General features: G+C 42.7%; 2 protein-coding genes across 2 annotated transcripts in view; one reads left to right on the top strand and one right to left on the bottom strand.

Annotated features, from left to right (window-relative positions):
* LOC134463495 (class I histocompatibility antigen, F10 alpha chain-like) overlaps nucleotides 1-17691 on the top strand; it is a 64303-nt gene extending 46612 nt beyond the window's left edge. Inside the window, exons 6-7 of the mRNA XM_063216690.1 lie at nucleotides 17039-17090; nucleotides 17607-17691. Coding sequence (XP_063072760.1) covers nucleotides 17039-17090; nucleotides 17607-17691 — 137 coding nt within the window. The remainder of the gene's footprint in view (nucleotides 1-17038; nucleotides 17091-17606) is intronic.
* A 4594-nt stretch (nucleotides 17692-22285) lies between these two features.
* Nucleotides 22286-27212, bottom strand: part of LOC134463496 (urocanate hydratase-like) — an 8361-nt gene continuing 3434 nt past the window's right edge. Inside the window, exons 7-10 of the mRNA XM_063216691.1 lie at nucleotides 25601-25700; nucleotides 24590-24671; nucleotides 24350-24449; nucleotides 22286-23466 (exon numbers count right to left, since the gene is read on the bottom strand). Of these exons, the coding sequence (XP_063072761.1) occupies nucleotides 23326-23466; nucleotides 24350-24449; nucleotides 24590-24671; nucleotides 25601-25700 (423 nt within the window). The 3' untranslated portion in view covers nucleotides 22286-23325. The remainder of the gene's footprint in view (nucleotides 23467-24349; nucleotides 24450-24589; nucleotides 24672-25600; nucleotides 25701-27212) is intronic.

The raw sequence follows: 27212 nt of genomic DNA on the forward strand, positions 1-27212 counted from the left end.
TAAGTTTATTATAATTTTTCATGTCAAAAGATTGTTGCTGCGCAAAACAAAACAGTGCGGTTGTGGAACACCGCTAGGCAACAGGTAGCCTAGACAACAGGTGTTGTAGTAGTAGTAATAGTACAGCAGAAGCTATAGGTTATACCTGTTACCCCGGTTCTCTGATGGCGCATTCCGGCTGACTGAGAACCGTGCCGGTGCTCATTACAGCACCTACAGCTCCAGGCCTTTTTATTAGAATAGCATGAAAAAGTTGATTTATTTCCATAATTCCATCAATAATGTTAAACTGACATGGATTGTAGATTCATGGCCCAGTTTTTATTATTTTATTATAATTATAACTCAACAGAAATAAAAGCCCATTCATTTTCAATGGGGTTTCATTTCTGGTGATTTAGAATTAAGCTGGTGAGTTAGCGCCAAAAACGTGGCATGGAAATCTACAGAATATATTGAAGAGTGAAATGTGGGGCACCAGGTCAACAAACAAGAGCAGCTGACAGCAAAGCATCAAGGATATCTGGGCTTCCATAACTCCCATGCACTGTTTTTGCCATTGACTTCAATGTTAAACGCATCATGGCCGTTATTAAGACAAAGAGAGTCCTAACCAAGCATTGAACATTGCATGTTATGTAGAAAGTACCAAATTTCAACTGATTTAATGTGACCCGAATTTTGATGAAGAAAAATGTGATTTTATTACAATATTCTAATGATGCGAATTCCCCAATTCATGGGGGTTTTTTAGCTGGAAGGCCAACGTATATAAAAAGAAAAAATATTATGATTGGAATAGTTAAAAAACTGGGCCATGAATCTACAATCCATGACAGTTTAACATTATTGATGGAATTATGGAAATAAATCAACTTTTTCATGCTATTCTAATGAAAAGGCCTGGAGCTGTAATTGCAAAACGGTCGGCGTGTTCACATCGCAGATCTTGGGCCGAAAAGTTGGTTCACAATGTGAACCGAAAAATTCTTGGTTTTTCTCCACCAAGGCAAAAAGTATGTCCGTCTTGATGGAGAGGATCCTCAAGACCACCTTTTGCGGGACTCAAAGAGGGCCCCGCACATGGCCTCTAAAGGTGCCTGCTTACACACCGCAAGCGCGAGACGTCCATTTAATGTGTCCGGTATCAGTCCGAAAAGGTTAGAATACATGAAAACAGATCATGTCTTGCACACAGGAGTGCGGTGTAAACGCAGCGCATCTCTTTCCCCACTAGCGGCAGACCGGACATGTCCGCGATTCTCCTTGAAAATAGAACTCGTGTCTAGTTTCCTGCGCAGATGTCTGAGTGCAATGAGCGTGTTCCATTGAAAATTAATTGCTGCTGCCCGCGGATAGAACGTGGATGCTGGACGCTGACTGTGGGGTGTGAAAGGCAGCCCCTGAATGAGCGGGTTCCATTGAAAATTAATTGCTGCTGCCCGCGGATAGAACGTGGACGCTGACTGTACAGTGTGAAAGGCAGCCCCTGAACCTCTCACGATGCTCCCAGACTATCTTGGTGTGAATCCACCCTAATGCCAAGGAAATATTCCATGGGCCTCGCATACATGAACAGACACACAAGCAGGTCATTGTGTGTCATTGTGCCTCTGCCCACATGGCATGCTGATATTGCCGCCAGGTAAACCTAAATTTTAGAAAAGACCTTGGCCTTCTCCAGTAAGTCTTGTAGGAACAAAAGTAACACAGGAATGGAGCATTAGAAAGTGAGTTCGTCACGCTGGTCGGACAAAAACTGACCACTTAAGACCACTCAGGGATCTAGTGAAGTACGCTCTAGCGCAGGGCTATTCAATTAGTTTTTCAATTTGGCCACTGCATAGAGTCAAAACCCTTATTGAATGTCCACATGCCAACAGGGCTAGAGTGACTGGTTAACAGAACTCAAGTGAAACACAGTCGAATATGTGACAATCTGTCAAGAGCTTAGAACCAAATTCCCAAAGGACGTGGGAGATAAAATAACCTTGTGAAGATTGACAGTGAAGCCCAGCAAGCCACCTGACAAACTTCTTGTAAATGGACTCCCTTCAGGAACGCCCATGAGGTGGCAATGCCCCTTGTAGAATGGGCCCTTGTCGCAACTGGAGGCGGAAAACCCAGAACGCTGGTACCTGCCTTATGGTGTCCACCACCCAGTGAGATAGCCGCTGTTTGGAAAGGGCCTTGCCTATTTGCCCCGCACCATGGCCGACAAAGAGCTGGTCCGTCACTCTTATGTCCTTCGTCCGCTCCACATAGCACAGGAGGGTGCGCACAGGGCACAGAGTAGAAGGTGCTGCGTTCCTTTCTGGCTCAGAGTTAGGAGGGCGGTAGGAGTCCAACACAATCGCCTGGTTGAGATTCTGTGTTGAAAGAATGTTCGGCATTAAGGCTGTATTAGGGCGTAGGACCACACAGGTGCCTTCTGGTTGGACATGGAAGCAGTCAGGATGAATGGACGGCGCATGTAGCTCTCCAATACGCTTTGCTGAGGTGATGGCGAGAAGACAAATTGCCATCTGAGACAGCCATTTTAGGTCAATACTCCCAATGGGCTCGAATGGGGGCTTCGCCAGAGCATTGAGGACAATGTGGAGCTGCCATGGCGGCACAGATGGAAGCCTTTGAGCTCCTCTCATGAATTGGATAGACAGGGGGTTAGCTCCGAGCGTTTTGCCATCTACTCGCTCATGGCAGCCGGATATTGCAGAGAGAAAAACCTTTAGCTTTGAAGGGGACTTGCCTTCGCCACGTTTCTTTTGCAAGAATTCCAGGACTGAAGCTAGAGGGCAGGACCAGGGGCACTCATGCCACTGTTTGCACCATGCATTGAAGGCTGCCCATCTATAAAAGTACAGGGCTCTTGTCGATGGGGCTCTAGCACACTGCAAGGTTCTTGTAACTGAGAATAACAACCCCCGAGCGAGGAGGGTGTCCCTTTTAACGGTCAGACCCACAGATTTAGGGCGGCTGGTGTCGGGTGCCACAACTCTCCCCTTGCACAACGGGAGTTGCCATGGGGTGCTCGAGAGGAGGGTCTGAATCTCTGCAAACCATGGCACCTGGGGGCGCACCTGGGGACTCTCAGGTTCTCCTTCCTGGTCTTCTCCAGTACAGCAGGAATCATGGAGAGAGGGGGGAAGGGCGTCCACCCCCAGTGGTGTGTCGTCTTGGTTTAAGAAAAACCAGAGTGGACAGTGGGTCGACTCCTTTGAGGCGAAAAGATCGCTGTTTGCCTTCCCAAAATGAATGCACTGTTTCCGGGTGCAATCCCCTTTCACTTGGGTGTGGCTTACCCCTTGACAGCAGGTCTGCTGCTGTGTTCAGAGTGCCCGGCAGGTGCACTGCTCTGATCGAGCAGAGTCAAGTGTCCGCCTAAAGGAGGAGCTCCCGGGCCATCTTGCGTAACACCTGGGACCTCAGGCCTCCCTGGCGGTTCACATATGCTATGGCCGACATGTTGTCTGTTCGAATTAAGACATTCTTGTTCTGGAGTACCGTCAAAAAGTGGCGGAGGGCAAGATATATCGTTCTCAACTCAAAAATAGCGGCCCTGGGGCCAGATGCGGCCCTTGGACAGCAAGGTTCTGACCCCCCACAAGCCCCTTGAAATACGGAATCGTTTTTCGGAATTTAAAGATAAAAGTATGGGTTCCATTATCGTGCTGAAACGGGACACTGGACGTTAAAATGCAGGAAATTACATCTAAGAAATGCAAAACTTTCTGAGGGAGGACCCCCAGACCCACTTCATTGAGGTCTCCCATATTTTTTTAATGACAGTCGGCAACCACAATACATACGTATAGTTCGGCCCCTTTACTGGGAGGATTTTGAAAAAATGGCCCTCGTTGACATTTAATTGAATACCCCTGATATAGAAAATATCCACCTAAAATTCTACTTGAGGTAAGTATTATTGTTGTGGTTTGCGTTTGCTCTAGGGAGGAAAGACATTACAGAGACATCTCTAGCTATATCTCCGATGTTGCTACGGGCACCTTTCGGCGCCGTTCAGTAGCTCAGTGTCTGTTCTTATTTTCTTTATGAATGTTTGTGTGATGTTTTAAGGATCAGAGAACATTTAGTTGAAATTGTGTGCTGTGTAGGGCTGGGTATCGCAGTCATGTTCCTGTAACGATTCGATTTAGATTCCTAGGGCTTTGAATCGATTAATCACGATTCGATTCGATTAATTCCAAAACAATTTAATCCGTTCCCTTCTTGGTGCCAGGATTTCCCCCAAAAGATGCTGTTGACTATTTTTATATAAAAATGTCAAAGGGCTGTGGCTTGACAGTGTTAACAGATTGCTAATTTGTAATAAGTAGGCCTAGGCCTAATTGACTAATACCTACTGGGTATTTTCCATAGACCTAAATTAAACAAAAAGAACAAAAAGAAAAAGAACCAAAAAATCGATTTTGTGCCCTGTGAATCGATTATGTGAATTTCGATTCAATTCAATTGATTATCGATTAACTCGATTATTTTACCCAGCCCTAAAGCTGTGTGTTTTGGTTTGTGGGTTATTAACTTATTGCCATGATTGTTTGAATGATTTTACTGTTTCACATAATATTTAGCCCCATTGGCTGCCGAAGACATAAAGATGGTGCCATTTTTGAGTGCTCAGGACCAAGGAGACGCAAGCAAGACCGGTGGTGAAAGGTGCAGTCAAGGGACTTCCTCCAATGCGATTGGCTGGTTACAAAGATCAAAACACCCTTATCCAACAAAAGTGTCTGTTCAGCTGGAGTCTGAGGGCATGGGGCACCGAAGTCACGCCCTTCTACTTCCGAGTTGTGGGGCTGAAGCTCTCAAAATTTTGAATGGGACTAAATGGAGCGAGTCAAGCTAAATCCTCATCCCATTTGGCATGTGCTCTGTTTCACATATGATGGCAGTAAATTTTAAAGATTTGGATTTGCGCCACTCATTTTCGGCACGCAAGAAAGGTTATTTTAGCTTTTGCGCAAAACTGTGTTTACAACGTGCGCCTCGCATATTTGACGTGAACCGAGGCACAGCCAACCCTGCCGCTGCACCGCGGCTGAAGTGGCTGCAGGTCGGACATGCGACTTCTGTTGTGTAGTCCAAATAATTACATATTTTTGCACGCACACAACTCAAAAAACGCTTGCCATTGATTATCTTTAATTCTGAGGCACAGCATATGTGTAATCGACGGAGGAATGTAAGGTGGATCGGAAAATAGCTTTGATCAGTCCATTAAAGCCCAATCAAACGTTTTGGCTTTCCCAGCTCCATGAGCCGCCCGGAAGGGGTGGAGACTTAGGTGCCCCATTGAGATGCAGCACCGACAGACTGGGGAAAATCATTTGTCCCTAGAGCCATCAAACTTTCAGGAGCGTACCTATGTTTCCCGGGTCCTATGTTCCACGGTCTTTGTATGTATTTTATATTTTCTAAAAAAGGGTTGTATGTTCCCCGCATTGTATGTTTCCAAGTTTTCAAGATTGTGCCCTTCCCAAAACCATCCTTAAACCTAACTGTCAGTAATGCAGTGTTTCTGAGTTGTAAATTTGTACCCTGACCAAAACTATCCCTAAACCTAAACAACAACCTGCGCTTTGCCATGTGACAGCAGTCTACTTGGTAGCAGCGGGGAACACAGAGTCCCTTTTTTTGACTCTTTTTGTCCCTTTTGTTTTGGATATTTATTTTTCCATTTGTGGATGTGTTGTATAAAAATATATAAAAATAACCAGTATGTCAAACCTCTCACATTTGCAGATTTGAATGTCTTTTCATAGGACAGGCCTACAGAAATGTCAATTTTACTTCGACACAATGAATAGTGACCTGTAAGGGGAGGTGGTGGTTGGGTTTAGGGGGAAAAAAAAGATTAATGACCTGTTAACATAGATAACCGATTAAATTTGTTGTTCACTCCAAAAAAAATCCAAATACAGCCATTAACGTTTTACAACATATCACAAAAGTACCCTCAGCATAAAATCCTGCAGAAAGGGTCTGAGAAGTCGCTGTGTTTGCCAAAAGCGTCTCGAAATGGAAAGGGATTAAAAAAGGGATGTCATCGGTGTGCATTTCAACTTTTCATTACATTGAACTTTTACATTTTGAGTCTGCACTTGGTTAAAATAGATGGGTGAGAGATTTGAATGAAATCCTATGGAGAGTATCATGATCTGCTTCAGTAGTCACATCAGTCTTTAGGTGTAATTCAGATTTCGAATGTTGACAGCATTCATTCATCCCCAAACTATGTCAGTCCCACCATGCTTGACTAGCCAGATTATACACTTTTTTGCTGTAAAACTCTCTTGTTTACCACCACACATGCTTGACACCATCTAACACCAATTGGGCTATATGGGCTTCATCTGTACATTTATACATAGGCCTATCATTTCTAAATCAGGTTCTTAGGATGATTGATTGATGGACAATTAATCCTCTCTTAGACAATACAAAAGTATACAAAATGTCTTCACATTACCATCCAAAGAGGTAATGACATTTTATGATGTCGTTCATATGACTTAGGACTAATCCATTGCTGATTTATGAAGGGGGTTTCAGTTTGTGACACGGTTGACAGTTTTCTGGGACACACACAAAATCCCCAATATAATGTATATTATACAATAGTTAGATCCGGTCAATTTATTTTGCGATATCTGATTGGATGAGACGCGTTCTACTGGCATTCTACGCGTCGGTAAGGAGGATGATGTCTAGGTGGACATCATCCTCGGAGACTCATCACACCTAATAATCACTCCGCCGTGGATAGAATGTAACCAGGGCCGCGCATTTTGAACTCGCCATCATTCTATCTCATAGTCTACTGCGGAGAAAGTGAATGTAACCAGGGCCGCGTAGTTTGAACTCACCATCATTCTATTCCATTGTTCTATGCTGGACTAAGTTGGGCGCACGCACGCCCGCATGACAGAGCGTAGGCTATCCCAGTTGGTAGCTGGATTCTGGCAGAGAGCAATATGACCCGAGTGGGAGGGATGATGTGCACTGACATCCTCCCTGGTGTGGTTCGGCCATTGGCACGAAGCCGAAGGCTATTTTACTATTTCGTAGTCTTTTGAAGGCAATCTAACATGTAGCCTGATAGTTTCAAACGGGGGATATTCGAGACAACGGACACTTTTTTGACACAGAGACAGAAAGGCTATGTCAGTCTACTGCAGTGTATGAGAACCGCTATAATCGGATCTCATTTGTGCTGCGGGAGAGGGAATGACGAGGAAGAGATGCTCTTAAAAATATAGCCTAGGCTATCAGCAATTGCCGTACACCACGTGCAAATTAGTAGGCTACAAAGTGGGCATCTGGAAGCAAGATACCGTGTGCCATGCGATTTAAAATCATGGCCGCTTGGAACTGAAATGAGTTGCCTTTTCGTTTAGGAGGGAAAACGCGAACCCCTTTCTCGGGTTCGCACCCACATCAGACGTTTGCATGAGAAAGTGTTTCAGCAACAAAGTTGTAGCCTGCAGTAGCCTAAACTTTAGCAGACATCGGGGTATCATAGGCCTACAAGGGATTGATTTGTGTGGTTGTGCGTGTGAGAACAGCGCTCGGATCTCATGTGGCACTGGAGAGGAGAGGACGAGGGGGGGGTGTCTTTACGCAGCTAGCAGCAAGTTTGCGGTCCACAAAAATGTGAAAATCAATATCGGCTGAAAAAGGCTTATAAAATAGGCATCTAACTAAAATGTTGAAGTTGCACCGTGTTTTCATTTATTATGCATCATTTTAGTAAGCGAAGCCCAGTAGCAGTCCACACAGAAATGCACTTCACACCGTTTCATGGAACTTTGCGCGCTGGCGCTGTCAGCTTGTCAGCTCGTCATTGCATAGCAACCATACAATCAATTCGGAACTACTTTGCTTAGCGGAGCAGGTAAACAAAGTATGATTAAGGTAACTAATAAACACGAATTCGAACATTTATTCTGGTATTTTGTTGGCAAATGAACTATTGTATAAAAGCAATATGACCCTCGTGGTCGGGATGATGTGCACTGACATCCTCCCTGGTGTGATTGCCGACGGCACTCAGCCTTCGGCTTTGTGCCTATGGCCGAACCACACCAGGGAGGATGTCAGTGCACATCATCCCTCCCACTCGGGTCATATTGCTTAAATATGTATATATGCTATAAACCTCACCCTATGCCCTTTGTGTCATTCATGTTGTTTTCTGTAGTCTTCGTAATGATGATCATGGAGGCTTGGGCAGTTTGTCGAATGTTTAGTAGCAAAACTGCAACCGAAGTGTGTGTGTGTGTGTGTTTATGGGGGGCGGGGGCGGGGGCGTGAGAGAGATTATGTGAATAGAAGTGATGTAAGGCTGATTGCTGTACTCAAGTGTTCACACATGTACATCTGGTGAATGACCTTAAACAGAGCTGGCAAAGCAATGTAAATTTATTAGCACATTTCTTCATACACAAAAATTCTTCACAAAAATGTAAACGATGTAAAAGGATATGAGAAGAGAATGAGTTAAATCATTGAAATAAATCATGAGTGTTGGAATCACCTAAAATGGCAAAGTAGAATGGGCAGCCTGAACCAAGCCCTGGGGAGATTTGTATCATCATGTTTTCATCAGAACAGGCTGGACCGCATTGGAGAGCACTGTACTGCCATCACGCATGGTGTGCAGTGAAAGCATCAGAGCACAGGAGGGGGGAGGGCTACAATGGAAATGAAGCATAAGCAAAAAGCGTGCAAAGGGATCATGTGAACAATAGATACTGATCTGAGATTGGTTGGATTAGACAGGTGTTCAGAGGGCTGGGTCATGTACAGTAAGTGTATCCATTGGCCAATAAGCAAGTGTTAGCTAAATTTGATCTTTGATGAGAAATAGCAGATTACGCCACCAGGGGACAGATGTAGTCTTCATATTGACAGGTAAAAAAAAAAAAAAACGTTTTTGTATAAAATATTTACAAATATTTATTCACAGTAGCTATTATAATATGACAAAAGTGTTTAAAAGCATATTATTTTCCATATTACACATTATATTGAGGATTTTGTGTCAACCATGTAACAAACTGAAGCCCCCTCCATAAATCAGCATTTCTTTGGTCTTAAAAGTTGAACCTTGTTCCAACTTTTGATGGGTCAAGCTGCACTTCCTCTATTGCCTTGCATGATGTGGTGAGTCGGGTCATGGTCTGCACCGATGAGATGAGTGTAAGACCGGGGACATACTGTGTACCTAAAACTATGCATGCGACTGAGTGCACATACTTGCTTCAGTACAACTGGAGCACTCATTAATGTTTTCCTCCATTGTTTGACCTAACTCAACATGGATGTTTGGAAGATCGCCCTTCGCTGTTTTGTCAATATTGCACTGCACGCACAGGTCTTTGTAACTTGTGCCAGGTGCTCTACCAAGTGCAAAATTTACATAAAATTGCATGGCAACACGTATATGCACCAAAAGGGCATGCAAACATGTATCATGTAGCAAGCATGTCTCCGGCCTCACATGTAACTAGAGCAAGTTGGTAAAGTGGAGGCAAAGACCAGTGCTCCCTATACATCCCTTCCCAATATTTGTAAACTTTTTTTTTATTTGAATGCGCGCTCAGCCAGGGATTCCAAAATGCTAAGCAGCTAGGTGTTTATCATTGGAAGTCTCATTGGAGCCCTGCATAGTGTATGACAAGAACCTGTTGTCTTGTCGGCTGGCGGTTTTATCCACTTGCAGGCATGCTGTACTGTCGGTGACACCGTTTAGAAGAACATACTATAATTTCGCTTGGAATTCCTCGTCATGTGCTCTGAAAGACGCTATATGGTGTTGCAAAGTGTTAGCCACTGCTGATAAGGCGGGGTTTCGCGGTCGGAGGCAGTCTCTGATTGTTTGGAAGTTGCCGTCACTCAAACGTCCTCCCCACGTGTGATTGGTGTGATACAATATAACTTCTTTTACGAAGCATAGGAATCGATTCTGATGTACTCACGTTAAGATATGTTATCTCAGAATGGAGTTGGTAGCAGTTCAGAGACCACAGAAACCGCAACAACATCCAGCTGACAACAAAACAGGTTCTTACCACTCACTACACTGGTCCAATGGGACTTCAAATGTTAAACACCTAGCTGCCTAGCATTTTGGAATCCCTGGCTGCGTGCGCACTCAAAGTTTACAAAAACAAAAAATGTATGTTTTGATGCAGTCGACTGGTTTGGTCTGCCTATACCCAAACTGAACAGGTGGAACATTCGGAGGGCAAAAAAGGCAGCCTCAAATGAATTGCAGTGAATCAGAAGACGGCGCACTGAAGGGTGCAACTCTGCTGACTTGTCAGTCCGGAGAACCTTCATTCAAAGTTCACGGCTTGCCTCGTGAATCCAGGGAAAGGACTATAAAGTGGTAGAACCATATTTAAGTCCGAACGACCACCACGGGCAGTTGTAGAATCCACAGTCCCCCATCAACACTCAGTCTGACAGCAAAGCCATAGATTAAAAAAGCTGGCGCGTTGGTATAGGATCCTGTGTGCACTTCTGCCAACAAAACCGGTGGCAAAACCAGGAGGTGTTCACTCACGGAACTAGCTACTAGACACACCTGACCTAATCCTACCTAAGTGCAAAATGAATGGGTGTCAATGGAGTTTTCTACCATTATAATTTTTGAGATTTTTTATAATTTTTTGTCCTGAAATACTAATATTAAGTTTGAAGCTAGAAATAATAAGACCCCATTTGAGTAGCGTTTCAATTATTTCGTGCCACTAGATTATTATATACTGGGTCACAAAGCTCAATTTTTATGGGGCCAAACCCATAAACATTAGCGGGATGCTAGCGAGTACAGGTTGAAATCTTCTAACCTGTTGTAAAACTACACAGGGGGATGACTCCTAAGCAATCTTTGCCAAGATAATGGATTTCAACCATAGAGGTCTTCCATGATAAACCTTAGGGTATTACAATAGTAACCTGTGAACAGCATATATAACCACTTCAAATCGTCATTCATTAAAAAAATACAGCCATTAATGTTTGACATGTTCCCACAAAACTGAGTACACCCCAGGTTAGAATCCCATAGAGAATATCTAAGAAGGGGGTGTGTTGGCCCGAAACATTAAAAGGCTTCATCCCTGCCTTACATAGAACTTTTACATTTTGAGTCCTCATCTGGTTAAACAAGATGTGTGTGAGATTTGACTGAAATCCTATAGAGAATTTTACGATGTGCTTCAGTAGTCGCAGTCATAGGCACTAGAAGCGGGGGTGCAAGGGATGCAACCGCATCCCCACTTTTGGGCTCCCTAAATTAATCTTTTTCAACTCTGCAGACAAATGAGTGGAGCGCAGCAGTGGAAACATAATAAATAATAAATTAAGAATAAAAAATGGGTGCTATGTGTTACTTTTCCATTTTTTGGCTGATCGATGCTAATATGGAACGGTACAAATACCAACTTTCCTGCTGAAGTGGCTACCTTGTTAGTAGATGTAGCTTTGTTGCGGCGATGTCATGCTGCTGTCAACCAATCAGGTGTCAGTATTTCTATCCTGGCTTGAACAGAGCCTGGTGGGCTCGTGGTTTATGAAATGCTATTAATCTGGAATGTTTAATATCTCGATAAAGCAATGCCTTCTGGAATAAATAGGGATCCCACCACATTTCATTTTTAGATAATTCGGGTTTTTTTTTTCTGCAGCCACAATGTTGACATTTTCCTCTCATTTTAGCATCCGTTAGTCAATCACACTATATCTAGCTGTATCTAATATTGGCGAAACTATATTGATATTTGGCCTCTGTCTTCAAGTAACATGGCAGCATAAGGTAGGAAATCTGTTTTTTCTTCCCCTGATGTACTCGCCGAAGCACTATTGGTGTCAATGTTGTTGTCAATGTAGCCTAGCTGTCTTCCGTCACTTATTCTATTCAAGCACTTGTGCTAAAGCCGGGCATATGCAATATTTGCAGTCGTGGGTATTAAGCTCCTGCTCACACTGCACAGTGTAAGCCCAGCTTAAGCTAACCCCCTTTCAAAGAGGCACACTTTTCCTGAATTCATGGTGAGCTGTCAGCGTGGTTTAGTTACTTTACCATGTATAATGTGATGTGTGTAGATTCGCTTGTGTTTGTCTACATTTTTGTGTGACTGGACAGTGGACAGACTGGTGCGAGGCTGCAAGCAGCAAGCTACTTGTAAATTGTAGAACCAAGTGAGCTAACATTCAGCTACACTAGACAAGCAACAAACACTGGACAAGCTACTGTAAGCTACAACAACCATGTAGAAAATGTAGTGGTCCATGGTCTGTCAACTAGCCATCTTCCTCTCCTGTCTCCAGTTGCGCATGGAAATGTTCGGTTTTAATCATCATTTTGTGTCAACGTCATATACTGACATGCAGAGAACATATCAAAAGCCGTGGTTAGTGCCTCGCTGGCTGAGTGCAAAAGCAGCGCACTGTTTGGAGACAGACCAGCATAGAGCTTACATTTCATGAGTAGCCTACTGTAAATGTGCCTATATAATATCTAAGACATTGTTTTTCACTATCACTATGCTAAATCTGTCACAATATGCACTGCTTGGCACTGTCGCACTATTAATGCTGTCTCTTTTTATTTGCACTAATATAATCGCAACGCGGAAGCTCAAAAGCACAACAGACAGTGAGAGGCAGGGATGCGGGTTACAGGCAGCCATGTAGAACAGAGTGGGCAGGCTGAAACAGGTATCTCTAGGCTACTGGGGCACATTGTACAGCTTCAGTCAACCTAATCAAAACAGACAGTTGGTCTTACATAAGTTGGTCTTTTCTACCAGCACTGGCTGGTTGGATGGATTTAATTTAGATGTATATTGTTATTACATTACATTACACTGCATTTGGCAGACACTTTTTAACCAAAGCGACTTACAATTGAGGACATAATCATAGTCAACAATATTATTTATCTTGAGTATATACTGTATTAGGTGTGTACATCATATAGCTCCACGCCAAAACATTAGAATATCATGGGAAAAGTTTATTTATTTCCATAATTCCATCATAGGAATTATAGATTCATTGCCCACATTTTTAACTATTCCAATAATTAATTTAATTATTCTTACAGCCTTCCAGCTAAAAAAAAAAAAAACTTCTGTTTTGATGAGGTTGACTGATAGGAGTTATGCTGTGAAGCTGTGGTAGCCTACCTGTTTCAGCCTGCCCACTGAGGCTTGCCTGATTATCATAGACTTGCAATCGAGATTCGATCTGATCATGATAAGGTACAGAATTTGAGAAGGTGGAGAATGCGCGCACATCAGTGGCACAGGTGCTGGACAAAATAGAGTAACTGAAATAAATGATAGAAGTCCGCAACACTGTTAATGCTCCCAGTGATTTTATTTGCACGACGTTTCGGACCTTCGTCCTTTTTCAAGTGCAACAATGAACAGGTGTATAGGGTGTGGTTTAAATACCTGTGAGGGGTGGGGGTAGGGGGAGGGGGGGGGGGGGGGGGGGGGGGGGGGGGGGGGGGGGGGGAGGGGGTGTCTCATTAAAAGTGAAGGGTAGGGCCTATATACACATTGGGTACCAGAGGGCACCTTTCCCAAATATTTATTTACAATATATACAATACATAATTTCAAAGGTTGTAGACATACTGTAGAGCAGTGTTTCTCAACAGGGGTGCCGGGGCACCCTGGGGTGCCGCAGGCCACCCTCAGGGGTGCCGCGGAAACGTGGCTGATAAATGAATTATGTAATATAATACATATTTATCTACATTGAAAAGGTAATGTTAGTCAGTGGGATTTTTCATCTGCCATTTACGCACTATTATAAAATAAAGTAAATGAAGAGTTCAGATGCAAAACCCCCTAACTCCATTTCTGAAGACCTGCACTTCTATATTTTTAGAGAACCCAGTTGTTGGTTTGGTTTACATTCATGTACTTGATAATACATATAAATAGTTATATTACATAAATAAAATAAAACAAATATGCAATTTTGATAGCTTTGTATTAAATAAAAATGAATTAAGATTATTTTCTGAAATGGCACTTAGGGAGTTTAGCATCTGAACTCTTCAAATATAGGTCGCCCCAGTCAGCTGCAACTTCGAACGTAGGTCGTGTGATGTCTCCAAATGTAAGCTTGTGTGGTATCGGATGCGATGCCATTTTACGGCTTGTTGATTTGGGGTGCCTTGAAATTTTTAATGAATTGAAAGGGTGCCTCGCCTAAAAAAAGGTTGAGAAACACTGGTATAGCTCTTCATAAGTCAGTTTTCAAAAAGAAAAACATATTCTGATCATTATAATCTGACTACACACCATAAATAGATTATACAATGTAGTGACCGATTAGAATTATCACATCATACACATGTTCAGTAACAGGTTAGTCATGAGGAAACATGAAGTGAAAAGTCTACCACACTCATATCACAAAGAAAGCACATAGAGTTATATTTATAAGAACGGCTTAATATCGAATTCCTCGTTCAAGCCAGCTGGAGACATTGTATTCAGTGTGTGTATGTAATATGTCTCTCGTTGCAATAAAAGGCGTTTGTGGTTGCCTCCCCTGGAGGGCTTGTCCACTTTTTCAATGCCTATGTATTGAAAAAAGCACAGATTATGTCCGGCTTTTTTGAAGTGCGCCGCCACAGGATTACGCTCGTCACCGCACCTGATGTTGCTTCTATGCTCGCTCATCCGAACACGTAGTGGTCTGGAAGTACACCCCACATATGCCAGGCCACAGGGACATCTGATGAGATATATGACGAAGGGGGTATTGCATGTAATTACACCGCGTATTTTTAGAGTTTTTCCATTATGTGGGTGTTTGTATGTTTTGCATTTAGTTGTAAACCCACATTGAACGCAATTCGCACATTTGTAGTTACCATCTGGGACGTCCAAAAAGGTGCGTGGCCTTTCTGGTGCGGTGTATGATTTGACCAATTGGTTGCGTAAAATTGGGGCGCGTTTGTAAATCAGTTTTGGAGACTCTTTGTAGAGAGACTGAAGCGCAGGGTCGGAGCTGATAACATGCCAGTGTTTCCTCAATATGTTCTGTATTTCAAAACCAATAGGAGAGTACGTGGTAAAACAGAGAGGAGGAGAACTCTGGGGGGGTTTGATTTTGGGCTGCAATGCCTCTGTCTGTGTGGTGGTGTTAAAGCGCGCGCTCGCCGCGGTTATCCACTCCTCTCTGTAACCACGCTCCAAAAATCTGTTTTTTAAATCCGACGCCTGCTCTGAGTATCGGTCATCAGAGCTGCATATCCGTCTAGCCCTGTGAAATTGACTTATGGGGAGGCTCTTAATGAGATGTGTGGGATGGTAACTGTCTCCGCGCAATAGAGTGTTTCTGTCAGTGGGCTTACGGAATAGGTCAGTGTGTAGGGTCTCGTCCTCAATGGTTACCATCACATCGAGGAAGCTAATGTTGCTGAAGCTGGATTCGAATGTGAATTTTAGGTGTTCACTGGCGGCATTGAGATATGCGTAAAACTCGGTCAATGTAGCCTCATTACCAGACCATATCATAAAAAAATCATCAATATAGCGCTGATAGGCCACTATATGTTGGTAAAAAGGATTGGTGTCTGGGTTGAGAATGGGGGTCAGCCCAATGTTCCCACGGCCCATTGGTCCCACAGCCCATTGGTCCCACATTGCTAAGACTTTTGCGTTTTTTCAAAATTAGGCCCAATGGTCCCACAACCCATTGGTCCCACAGCCCATTGGTGCCACATCACTAAGATTTTTAAATTTATTTTTAGGTCCGTTGGTCCCACAGCCCATTGGTCACACAGTCCATTGGTCCCACATCACAAACACTTCAATGGGCTGTGGGACCAAGGGACCCACTAGTTTGACGCCCTCTCGGTACTTCACATGATAATCAAACATTTCAAACAAGTGATTTAAGGTTAGGGTTAAGGTTAGGGTTAGGTTTAGGGTTAAGGTTAGGGTTAGGGTCGTATGACGTAAGCGGTAAGTACCGAAAGAGCCTTGAACTAGTGAGTCCCGTGGGACCAATGGGCCTAGAAATTCAAATAAAAAAGCAACGTGGGACCAATGGGCTGTGGGACCAATGGACTGTGGGACCAATGGGCTGTGGGACCAATGGGCCTAAAAAATGAAAAAAAGTCTTAGTGATGTGGGACCAATGGGCTGTGGGACCAATGGGTTGTGGGACCAATGGGCTGTGGGACCAGTGGGCCGTGGGACCAATGGGCTGTGGGACCAATGGGGCGTGGGAACATTGGTACGCTCCCTGAGAATGACAATGTTCTCAAACTGGCCCATGTAAAGATTCGCGTAATTCGGTGCCATTGCACTATGAGACACCCCCTCCCCCCCCCCCCCCTCCCCCTACCCCCACCCCTCACAGGTATTTAAACCACACCCTATACACCTGTTCATTGTTGCACTTGAAAAAGGACGAAGGTCCGAAACGTCGTGCAAATAAAATCACTGGGAGCATTAACAGTGTTGCGGACTTCTATCATTTATTTAAGGTACAGAATTTGCACACTTCAAGACAGAGAACAGAACTTTCACAACAAATGTCGTGCTTAGCCATTTAGCCCAATAGGCTCCCATTCATCTTTTACTTGGCTGCGTTCGCCAACGGGGCTATAATGGGAACCAATGGCAGATACCGTTCTCATATCTTCCATGTTCTCTGGTCTAGCCTTCCTAGGCTCTGCTCTCACAGCGATGCAACACCTCCGGCTCAGCTACACACACTCAGGCAAATTGTTTTTTGTTTTTTTGACCGGGACAGTGTCGACGTCACACGCGATGAAGTGGACATCGTCTTTCAGAAAAAGAAAAAAAGGCCTCGGCCATCTTTGACCGACGGCAACGTCATGTGTCGTTAATCTTTAACTTTAATTAACCAAAGGAAATGGCTCTGGTCTATATATTTTCCATACACCACCGGCAACATTATAATGTTAGGAATGTGGCAGAAGTATGATAACACAACTCGTCCCCCTCAGGGACGCGAACCTGCCACATCGTCTATTTCATCGCTATCCCAAAGAAAAGCAAGTCAGGTGTTTAACTCGCTGAGCTGCAATGCCACCTGCTGCACTGGTGTTGCCTTCCAAATTTCAACCACCAGCAAAAAGGTGTTGGCCTGTTTTAATGTTCAACGTGGTACTCTGTCAATTGGCCTTTCGTTTCTTTCCCGGCACACACTACAGTTGTAACATTACTAAACCACGAAAAATGCCATATAACCTCGGCTACTCGAACAACACAAATGTTACAGAGTACAGACAGCCTTTCAGTGAAACAAGCGTTTAGCAAACTGAAGGGCGACGAGTCGATTACACGAATCGTGTTGCACATGCGCAGAGCGGGGACACAGACCACAACACACAACATTCGCAATTAAGCAACATTATAGGCCTACGTGTTGAAAACATGTCTTCTCAATTTAAAGTCTGAATTTCAAAAGACGAGACCGAGGATCGGATTGTTTACATTTTAGCTTGATGCCGCGGTCTTGTAGGCCCACAGACTGTCGTGTGGCTCACGTGTGACGTCGACTCTGTCCCGCAGTTCAGTGGTGACGTCACCACTGACCCGGCCTAAAGCCTGCAGCCAGACCCCTCTCGGAAATTCCACCCTCTTTGTCAGGAACTAACCAACTTTGAGCATTTTCAACCGTCCTGGTTAGAGGCGTGTTCAAGGCAGTGACCTTGTTTAAGCAGAGACGTTCTATTGGGACTAAGAAATGTTTGGTTTAAACTTTGGCTCAGCCTGTTCTGCCCTCGACCAGTAGCAAACCAAGGGAGGTGGGTCAACCATGCCGTTTGAGAATAGGTGCGATCGCCTTGTCGTCAATGCATGCATGCGCATTTAGACAGCAATGCACCCTGGATGAAAATGCTGCATGATGGTTAGATTTCCTGTCAAACTTCGAAATTTCGGCGATGTTGCGTCGACGAGGTGACATGTCACATGGTGTCAAACTATCGCGGGATGAATGCGGCTGCCATAGAGGTAGAAAATAACACTAGAGAGGACCCCGCCCCCTTTTACGGCAATCTGTAGCGGCCATTATCTGTAGGTAGATCAGAGAAATGGAAATTAACGGAGAACGAGGCTCACCTCTGTCAAAAATGGCTTAATCATGTGAAAATGTCCATCAACACACTATACAAGGACAATAGTTGAAGTGTGTTGCTAACTATGTTCATAAAATATATTATTTGATTTTTAAATGTATTTTATCGACATTTCAAATCTGGTCTTTGATTGAAGTGTGACTTTATATTTACACAGTTTTAGTTAATTTCTTGACAGGGGTGGGCGTGTTCTCCATTGACTTGCATTGTCTGAAAGTACCTACACTACCTACGGAAGTTGGGAAGCTCCAGCTGCCATTTCCCAGTGCTGTCGCAAATTGCTGTGTCCTCTCTAGTGTTATTTTCTACCTCTATGGCGGCTGCAGTCAGATCTTGCAACCTCTGCACTTGCTTATCCCCTTCAACGCTCGTCTGCGGACTGCCTCCGAAGTCACGCGCCCATGAACTGGTTGGTCAACAACTCACTCACGTGTGTATATGGGTCTTGTCTCACACCTCTACACAAGTTTGCGCAGGTCCCCACTTCAGCTCCTCCTCACTGCCTGTCCCCCCACTCCTCACACGTGATGTGCTAGTAGAGCATATCGGTGTGAGCTCATTGTCTCGTTCATATTTGTGGCCGACTTTAAATGCGCTGTATTTAATAACACCCACATTGTGACAACAAGTTCTCGCTCACATGCTTCGTCAATGTTGATCGACAGCAACAGAAGTCGTATGGGACTAATGTTAGTTGTTATGCTCTTGGTCAGACATGTCTCGAAGAGATTTGAATGTCATGATAATCAGCCTAGGTCTAGCCTTGGACAATGCCCCAGGCCCTGAAACTGGCTGGCCAGTCACAACGCTGCACATTTGTTTTGAATCTTTTGGATGCAATTCTGACAGGATTTAGAGGGCGTGACTCGGTTTGAAAAACAATGGGTTGTTCCCATCAACAATCTTCAGATGTCTCATTGATCAGTGACAGACTAAATATTCACATAAATCTCACATTTAGTCTGGCTTGTCAGGCTACCAACCTGGTCTTGGTTTCATGTTACACTCACCTCACCTCACCTCACCGCAGACCTCATGACTCACCACAGAAAATGCTGGGTCGTAGAGGAAGAACTCGATCCATCAAAGGTTGGGGAATTTTTTTTGTCGGAAGTATACATTAAATGTAGTGCATGCAGAGCCACAATTTAGTGAGTACTGTAGGGAGCGCTGGCTTTTGCCGCCACATTACCAGCCTGCTCTTGGTTTCATGTCACACTCACCTTTTCTTTTTCAACATTGGCCTCAATCACATGTATGCAGCCAAAAAGAGAACGGAAGGCTGCTCCTATATTCACTAGTACTGTACATGTTAAGTGAAAACAGGTGCTCTTAAAAAAATGTATCGAAGTAGCCATGTGAAAGAGAAATAAAATAGAGACACTCCTTTATAAAGTTCAAAAGCCTTTAATAAATTATGACTAGTTGTGATGCACATTAACTTTAGTATTGCTGCGGTGAAGGGAACCAACAGCTTTATTATTTTATTTATGATAGTTAATAGGCTACTGGGGTTGCATGTCCAACATTACTTTTTTATGAAATGAATGTCATCATTTGGTTGTAAGGATGTGTATTGCACAGCCTTTTTTTACAGCAATACATGAGATGACCTATTACACTCAGAAGAAGAGAGATGTGCTGATAGTTACAGTATACACTCGTCCAGGATTACAGGCGCATCTAACACTCAAATTATTGTGAAGTCATTCATCTCCCTCTACTGGTCAATTGGTGGGCTATGCATGTGTTTCTGTGACTAAATTCTTCAATTGTGTTTTTTAATTAAAAAATGATTAACTGCCACAGCCTTCATGTTCGTCATTGCATACTTTAGGCCTAATTCTGACAAAAATGAAGGCTAATGGGACTCATGCTCTGAAGGCATGATCCCAAGATCAACCATTTTAGAACTGATAGCATCAAAACTGTATGGTGTTGGAGATGAAGAATATGAAAAAAGAAAAATGCTGCATAAAGTGAAACATGGTACGGATACAGCTCTTATGAGGAGCTGCATGCATAATGCAGGTGTTTGAGGGCTTTTATCATTGATTAAATCATGAAGTTAAACATTTATTGCTCTACGAATAGCAAATATGTCACCATCTCTCATTGATCTTCATTGTTTTTCATTGTGTTGCTTTCCATGATTACAATGACCCTAACATACACCTAAGGCCAAAAGTTGATTTTTTTTGAAGAGGTAAGAGTGATTCAGTGATTAAGTATGACACCCGATCTGCGTTGTGTTTTGAAATGACTTATCTGCTCATTTTCACATCACGTTCGATAGGCGACAACACTTTTGTCTTGTGAAAATCTGCCCTGTCTGTGTTCATTAAAGGGTCAATCTTTCTTTGGTGCATGAAATTTATTTTTGTACATACATTTTCATTCGGGAGGGTTGTGGCTTTCATATGAGTGACTTCTGAAGCCAAGTGATTAATTGAAAGTCAGGTTATTAGTTGTTATTCCACACAGATGGATAGGCGACAACTCTTTTAGAGACGGCTGTATAGTAGCAAGAAAATGTTTTAACTTCATTAGAAAGAAAACACTGCTTTCCTCAAAACAGATAAAACACGCCTAAAGGAACATTCTGAAAAAGTCCAAAAGCCATCACTGAATGTCTAGTGCTGTCTGTCCATTCAGAAGTAGTGAAGGTGAACAGAGAGAGCACTGTGCAGTAAGTAACATTTCACACGGCGTCACAGTTTCCTCATTGACTTTCTGAAGGCACTGAAAACAAAACAGAAACATGCAGAGACTGAAACCAAAATAATCTACCAAAATGCATATATTTTTATTATGCATGTATGCACACATGCAATACATACCGTGAAAAGGTGAGGTATTAGTCTATGGAGACACCTACTGTGTATTGTCCAATATTTATTGTCTTATAGTAAGCCTATACTGTATATATTTTATACATGTGTGTCTGTGTGTGTGTGTGTGTGTGTGTGTGTGTGTGTGTGTGTGTGTGTGTGTGTGTGTGTGTGTGTGTGTGTGTGTGTGTGTGTGTGTGTGTGTGTGTGTGTGTGTGTGTGTGTGTGTGTACTGCTCGGTCCAGTAGGTGTTCATCTTGTACAGCAGGGGTATTCAATTAACCCTTTAGCTACCAGAAATTTTATAGATGAGGTTGGAATTCAATCAAGAATTCTAAGGAAAAATTGAAATTTTGTTTCATATTTTAAATAATGTTAAATAAATTAAAAAATAACTTTAAAAGAAATGAAAAATGTCAATTACAAGTTACTTTCATATTAAAGTAGAGAAAACACACTTTCAAATGGTATATCATTTATGGATAATTAATTGTTCAGTATTCCCATAGAGTGCCTTTGATGTGGATTAAATGATAAAAATGTGATGAAATCCGATATTATCTAGGCCTATGTATATATCTATATATTTAGGCCTATCGATCTATCTATCTATCTATCTATCTATCTATCTATCTATCTATCTATCTATCTATCTATCTATCTATCTATCTATCTATCCTTCCGTCCATCCATCCATCCATCCAGGGTCAAAGTTGAACAATGAACATGTGACGCCAAAAAAATGTCGTTCACCCAGAAGTCCTGTTTTCAAGCGGTATGGATTATATGCGATAACTATAATGGACTACACTAGCTAATAATGTTTGAACTAAACCATGCCAAAGACGTGTAAGGAAAGGCAAAAGTGTCAGCGATAGCAGACAGGACATGAATGGAGCTCTAAGGAAGTCCCCCCCCTCCCCCCAATTTGGCACAGGTAAGACGCGCCAGGCATCACCGACTAATACGGAATTGAAGTGCTACAAACACCACGTTGGTAGGCTATTATTGGAAGTTAGCATTCAACTCAACGTCTTCACGCATATTTTTATGAAGGACAACGTGGAGTAGTAACAGTCCTTGACTGCTTTGCCAAAGCTGACACGCAAAATGAGTATTGTTCCATGCTGCGCTTCCTTCACACGATGCGCCTGTTGCGGAGAGCTGTCGCGGTTCGTTGTTTCAGGAAACTAAGATAGTTGCATACCAACATATGGTTTGACTCTGAAAACACACCGAAGACAGTTTACATTTTTAATAAGTAGCAATAGACATCGGCTGGACAGTTGTGTTTGGTATTTAGGACCATGGCAGAACCCATCACAGTTGAACACCATCTCATAAGCCTAATAAAACAACATGATCTAAAAATAGCCTAAATAGTCATAAACATGTGCTGTTGACCATGAAAATCGAAGAGGGTTGGAAGTTTTCATATTTTGTGTATATTGGTTGTAGAAACAGAATGGTTGTGTTTGTAGCCATTCAATCTCGGACGGCCGTCATTTGAATTGACGGCAGATTGCCAAGTCGCATAAAGCGGCGCATCCCGTAATAAAATCTAAAATACTGAAAAATAAAGTAATATAAACATATAGTTTTTATACTGAAAGTATATCGAGGACGGTCTGTAATATTGAGCTAAAGTGTTTGAAAGCTGAAAAAACTGCATGATGACGGCCGTTCAGTTATGAAAATATTCCGGCCGGCCGCGGCCGTTATGGTAGAGAGGCAGTCGGGCGTTCACGGCCGTTATGGTAGCTAGAGGGTTAAAAGTCACTGAGTGTCAGTTTTTCAAATTCTCTGCAGTGAAGGGCCGAAAGAAGAATCTGTATAACTGCAAGCAGCACGGTGTATGAGGTTAGGGTGCAAAACAAACGGATAGCTTTCCAGACAGAACAGATAGGTCTATACGCTTCTCTATTTCTTAGTAGCCTTAGAATGGTCTATTTATGACACTGTTTTAGATAAGATTTCACTCTCATGTGACTGCATAGTAGAGATATCCCCAACCTGAAGTGTTAGTGGTCGCAAATTAAGCACGGCCACAGATAGCACACATAGGCCCTGTTTAAATTTAGTTTTAATTTTGTTCTGACCTTATGGAGCCAGAACCTTGCCATCCAAGGGCCACATCTGGCCCCAGGACCTCCATTGGAATAACCCTGGCATGGTGCATGGTGACTTGCAGCTGTGGCTGTGTGTGTGTGTGTGTGTGTGTGTGTGTGTGTGTGTGTGTGTGTGTGTGTGTGTGTGTGTGTGTGTGTGTGTGTGTGTGTGTGTGTGTGTGTGTGTGTGTGTGTGTGTGTGTGTGTGTCTTCATCCCTGTAGTGCTCGGTCCAGTAGGTGTTCATCCTGTACAGGGTAAGGCATGGTGACCTGCAGATCTGGCTGTTCCGCCATTGTGCGCTCGATCGTGTCGTACGCGTTCGAGTTACCTGACCAGCACCGGCGAGCCACCTGCAAACCAGAACACACACCAGACTCAGTAGCCAATCAAAACCGATGGAACACTAAGTAGCCAAAAACAGAAGGGGACTGAACATCCAACCACAACAAATGCAATACTGAGTAGCCAATCAGAAGCAGAGGTGGAGCTACCTGTAGTTAGTTAAAGGTACACTGTGTAAGATTTTTAGTTGTTTATTTCCAGAATTCACGCTACCCTTTCACTAATGTTACCTTTTTCATGAATACTGACCACCACTATCAAATTCTAAGTATTCAGTATGACTGGAAAAATTTCACTTTTCATACATGAAAAGGGTGATCTTCTCCATGGTCCGCCATTTTGTACTTGGGCCGTACTAGAAAATATTTGTTTATTACTTAGTGAACTTTCATGAAAAGATAAAAATTTGGCAATAGGCAGTCCAGTTTCAATGAACAGCATAGTTGCAGTATGTTTTCTGCACAGTGTACCTTTAAGTATAAAAAATGAATGCGTGTGTATCTGTAATCATTGGTGAGTGTGTGTGTGTGCGTGCGCGTGTGTGCGTGCGTGCGTGCGTGCATTTGTGTAAGGACATTTGTGATCGTGAGGACATTTTGGTCGGTTCTCACAGCCATAAAATATGTTGTTTTGTTATTTATGAAAAAAACTAAAAGTGCAAAGGCATTTGTTTACTGACAGGCTAGGGTTAGGGATTGTTTTGGTCAGGTCACAGTTTAGCATTCACTAATTTTGAGTGTTAATGAAATGCATTGGAGTCAATAAAAGGTCCACACAAAGATAATTATACGTGTGTGTGTGTGTGTGTGTGTGTGTGTGTGTGTGTGTGTGTGTGTGTGTGTGTGTGTGTGTGTGTGTGTGTGTGTGTGTGTGTGTGTGTGTTTGACCCACCCCGTTTGAGACGTCCCAGTTCAGCATGAGTGTTGCTCGTCTCTCTGCCTCCTCTGTTCCGTCGAGCAGCAAACCAAAACCTCCGTTCATCACCTCACCCCTACACACACACACACACGCGCATGCACACATGTACACACACACAGGAAAATAGCACCCTTGATGTCACATGGAAAATACAAAGGACTACAATGACACTAACACATACCGGTATGTAATATTTCATGCAGTACTACGCACCAGCCCACTCCTCCACCGTTGTGTAGTGAAACCCACGTGGCTCCACGGAACGCATCTCCGGCAAAGTTCTGCACGGCCATATCTGGCAACACACACACACACACACACACACACATTATTTATTTTTTATTTATTTTTTTGCTTCAACAAGGAATGCACAATTTATTTGTGCTTGTCACAATGACAAATAAAAGATATTGTATTGTATTGTACTGTATTGTATTGTACTGTATTGTATTGTATTGCACACACACACACATACACACACACACACACACACACACACACACACACACACACACACACACACACACACACACACACACACACACACACACACACACACACTATTCACATTTTTGTGTCTCCCATTTGGTGTATTTGACTGCTAATCCAGTGTTTGAGAATTTTCCAGTACTGCTTCTACTCATTTGAAGGCCAAAGGAGAACTTTAGACATGGGGTCCTCTTGAATTTCTTCCACTGGCATTACCATGTTGGACCGGATTGTGAAGCATTTGTAGATTATCATGTCAACATGGGTCACAGTACATGAAAAAAGAACTTTCAAAAAGGGCATTTTTGTCCATTAGGGCTAAGGGGCAGGTGTATAGCCCATTCCTATCTGTGCACGCCTACAGGTATGACTGATATTGGACGTCTCTTCACATTACATTATATTTACCTCCGCCAAGGATGTTATGTTTTCGGTTGCGTTGGTTTGTCTGTCTCTCCGTCTGTCAGCAGGATAACTCAAAAAGTTATGAATGGGTTTTGATGACATTTTGTGGAGTTGTTGGAAATGACGAAAGGAACACGAGATTACATTTTGGTGGTGATCCGGATTTTTTTTTGCAGTATAGGGCGAATTTTAACATTCCAGTTTCTAACTCCTAACTAAAAAATTAGGGTGTAAACACATGGCCTTGGTGGAGGTTTGCACTCTATGAGTGCTTCGAGTATTACATAATGTAATGTACCGGTAATGTGATGTAGTGTAATGTATTGATACCTGCGCAGAAGGCGGAGCCGTCATAGACATTGGAGGTCTCTCTGAAGGGGCTGTCTGTCCCACTGACATCATGATGATCCCTGCTGATCACCACTGGAGCCTGCGGACATTACATTTTTATTACAAACCCCAACTCCGGTGAAGTTGGGACGTTTGGTAAACAGTGAATAAAATCAAAATGCTATCATTTTCAAAACATTCAATCTATTAATTAGATGGAGAATAGTGAAAAGACAACATATTAAGTGTTAAAACCGAGAAAAACTATTGTTTTGGGGGACATATGTGCTCATTTCTAATTTGATAAATCCAACACGTCTCAAATAAGTTGGGACGGGGATCAGTGAAATTTAGTAAACATCCAAATAAGATAAAACAACAAAGAAGAACATTTCAAAATGAATTGTACTGACGGACAATATAGGTGTCCAGGTATAAGATCATCACAGAGAGGCTGAGTCACTTAGAATTAAAGATGCAAAGGGAATAATTACCATAGTTATTACATACATTTTTGGATTACCTTTGATTTACCACGATTGAGTGTATACAAGACATATTTCTGTTACTAAAATCATTGTATAGGTTCATGACATCATGAAATATATATTGGCTGTAGTCTCACTCTAGCACTCCAGGAATTAGAGCTATGGAAAATTGACCATATTAAGAATGCTTAATGCGTGCAAATGATACAGGGGTGTAACATTCTCCTAAGCACCTGAGCTCACTTGAAATAGACCCAGAAGACATGGGAAACTGTCCTTTGCTTACAGAAGTCAGCAGAAGTTGAAGAAGTCCATTCTTTTTTGACAATAATAGAGCATTGCACATCCTGTGCTACAGTGAAAATGGAGCATCCAACTTGTGTTAGTGCTAACTTCAAAAATCAGCCTCCATGATGGCATGCGGGTGCAGTAATACATTGGTTAAGATGTTCTCACTCATCTGTAGAGTTAAATACAGTGATGAATGGTATAAATGGGTTTTAAACAGCATGAAAAGCCACTCATGCATTATATTTTGAAGGGAGATCTTCGATTACTGCCACATAGTAAGGTCAAATTGCATTCTCTACTATGTTTTAACAGTTTGGCTCCATCATAAGGACCAGCAGGTGATAAAATAGTGGGCTTTTGGTCAAGACCTGTCACACTGTAAGCACTACAGAAAGGAAAACATTGCAAAACATGACAAGGAATACACCCACCATTTAAGCTGGTGAAATCATGTCCAAGATAGGAATTAACACTGTTTTTTATATAAAATCATCTCATCGGTTAATGTATTTAACTGTTAAGTGTTGTCTTTTGTTTTGTTTGTAGTCTTCCTCAACATTTGCTGCCATTTATTGTCCCCGTCCCAACTCTTTTGAGACGTGTTGGATTTATCAAATTAGAAATGAGTACATATGTCCCCCAAAACAATATTTTTTCTCGGTTTTAACACTTAATATGTTGCCTTTTCACTATTCTCCATCTAATGAATAGATTGAATGTTTGAAAATGATAGCATTTTGATTTTATTCACTGTTTACCAAACTTCCCAACTTCACCGGAGTTGGGGTTTGTACATTACTTTACATTACATTATCTGCCTTCGCAACGGAATT

The sequence above is a fragment of the Engraulis encrasicolus genome, chromosome 14 (genome assembly GCF_034702125.1).
Source record: "Engraulis encrasicolus isolate BLACKSEA-1 chromosome 14, IST_EnEncr_1.0, whole genome shotgun sequence".
In the NCBI taxonomy this organism is placed as follows: domain Eukaryota; kingdom Metazoa; phylum Chordata; class Actinopteri; order Clupeiformes; family Engraulidae; genus Engraulis; species Engraulis encrasicolus.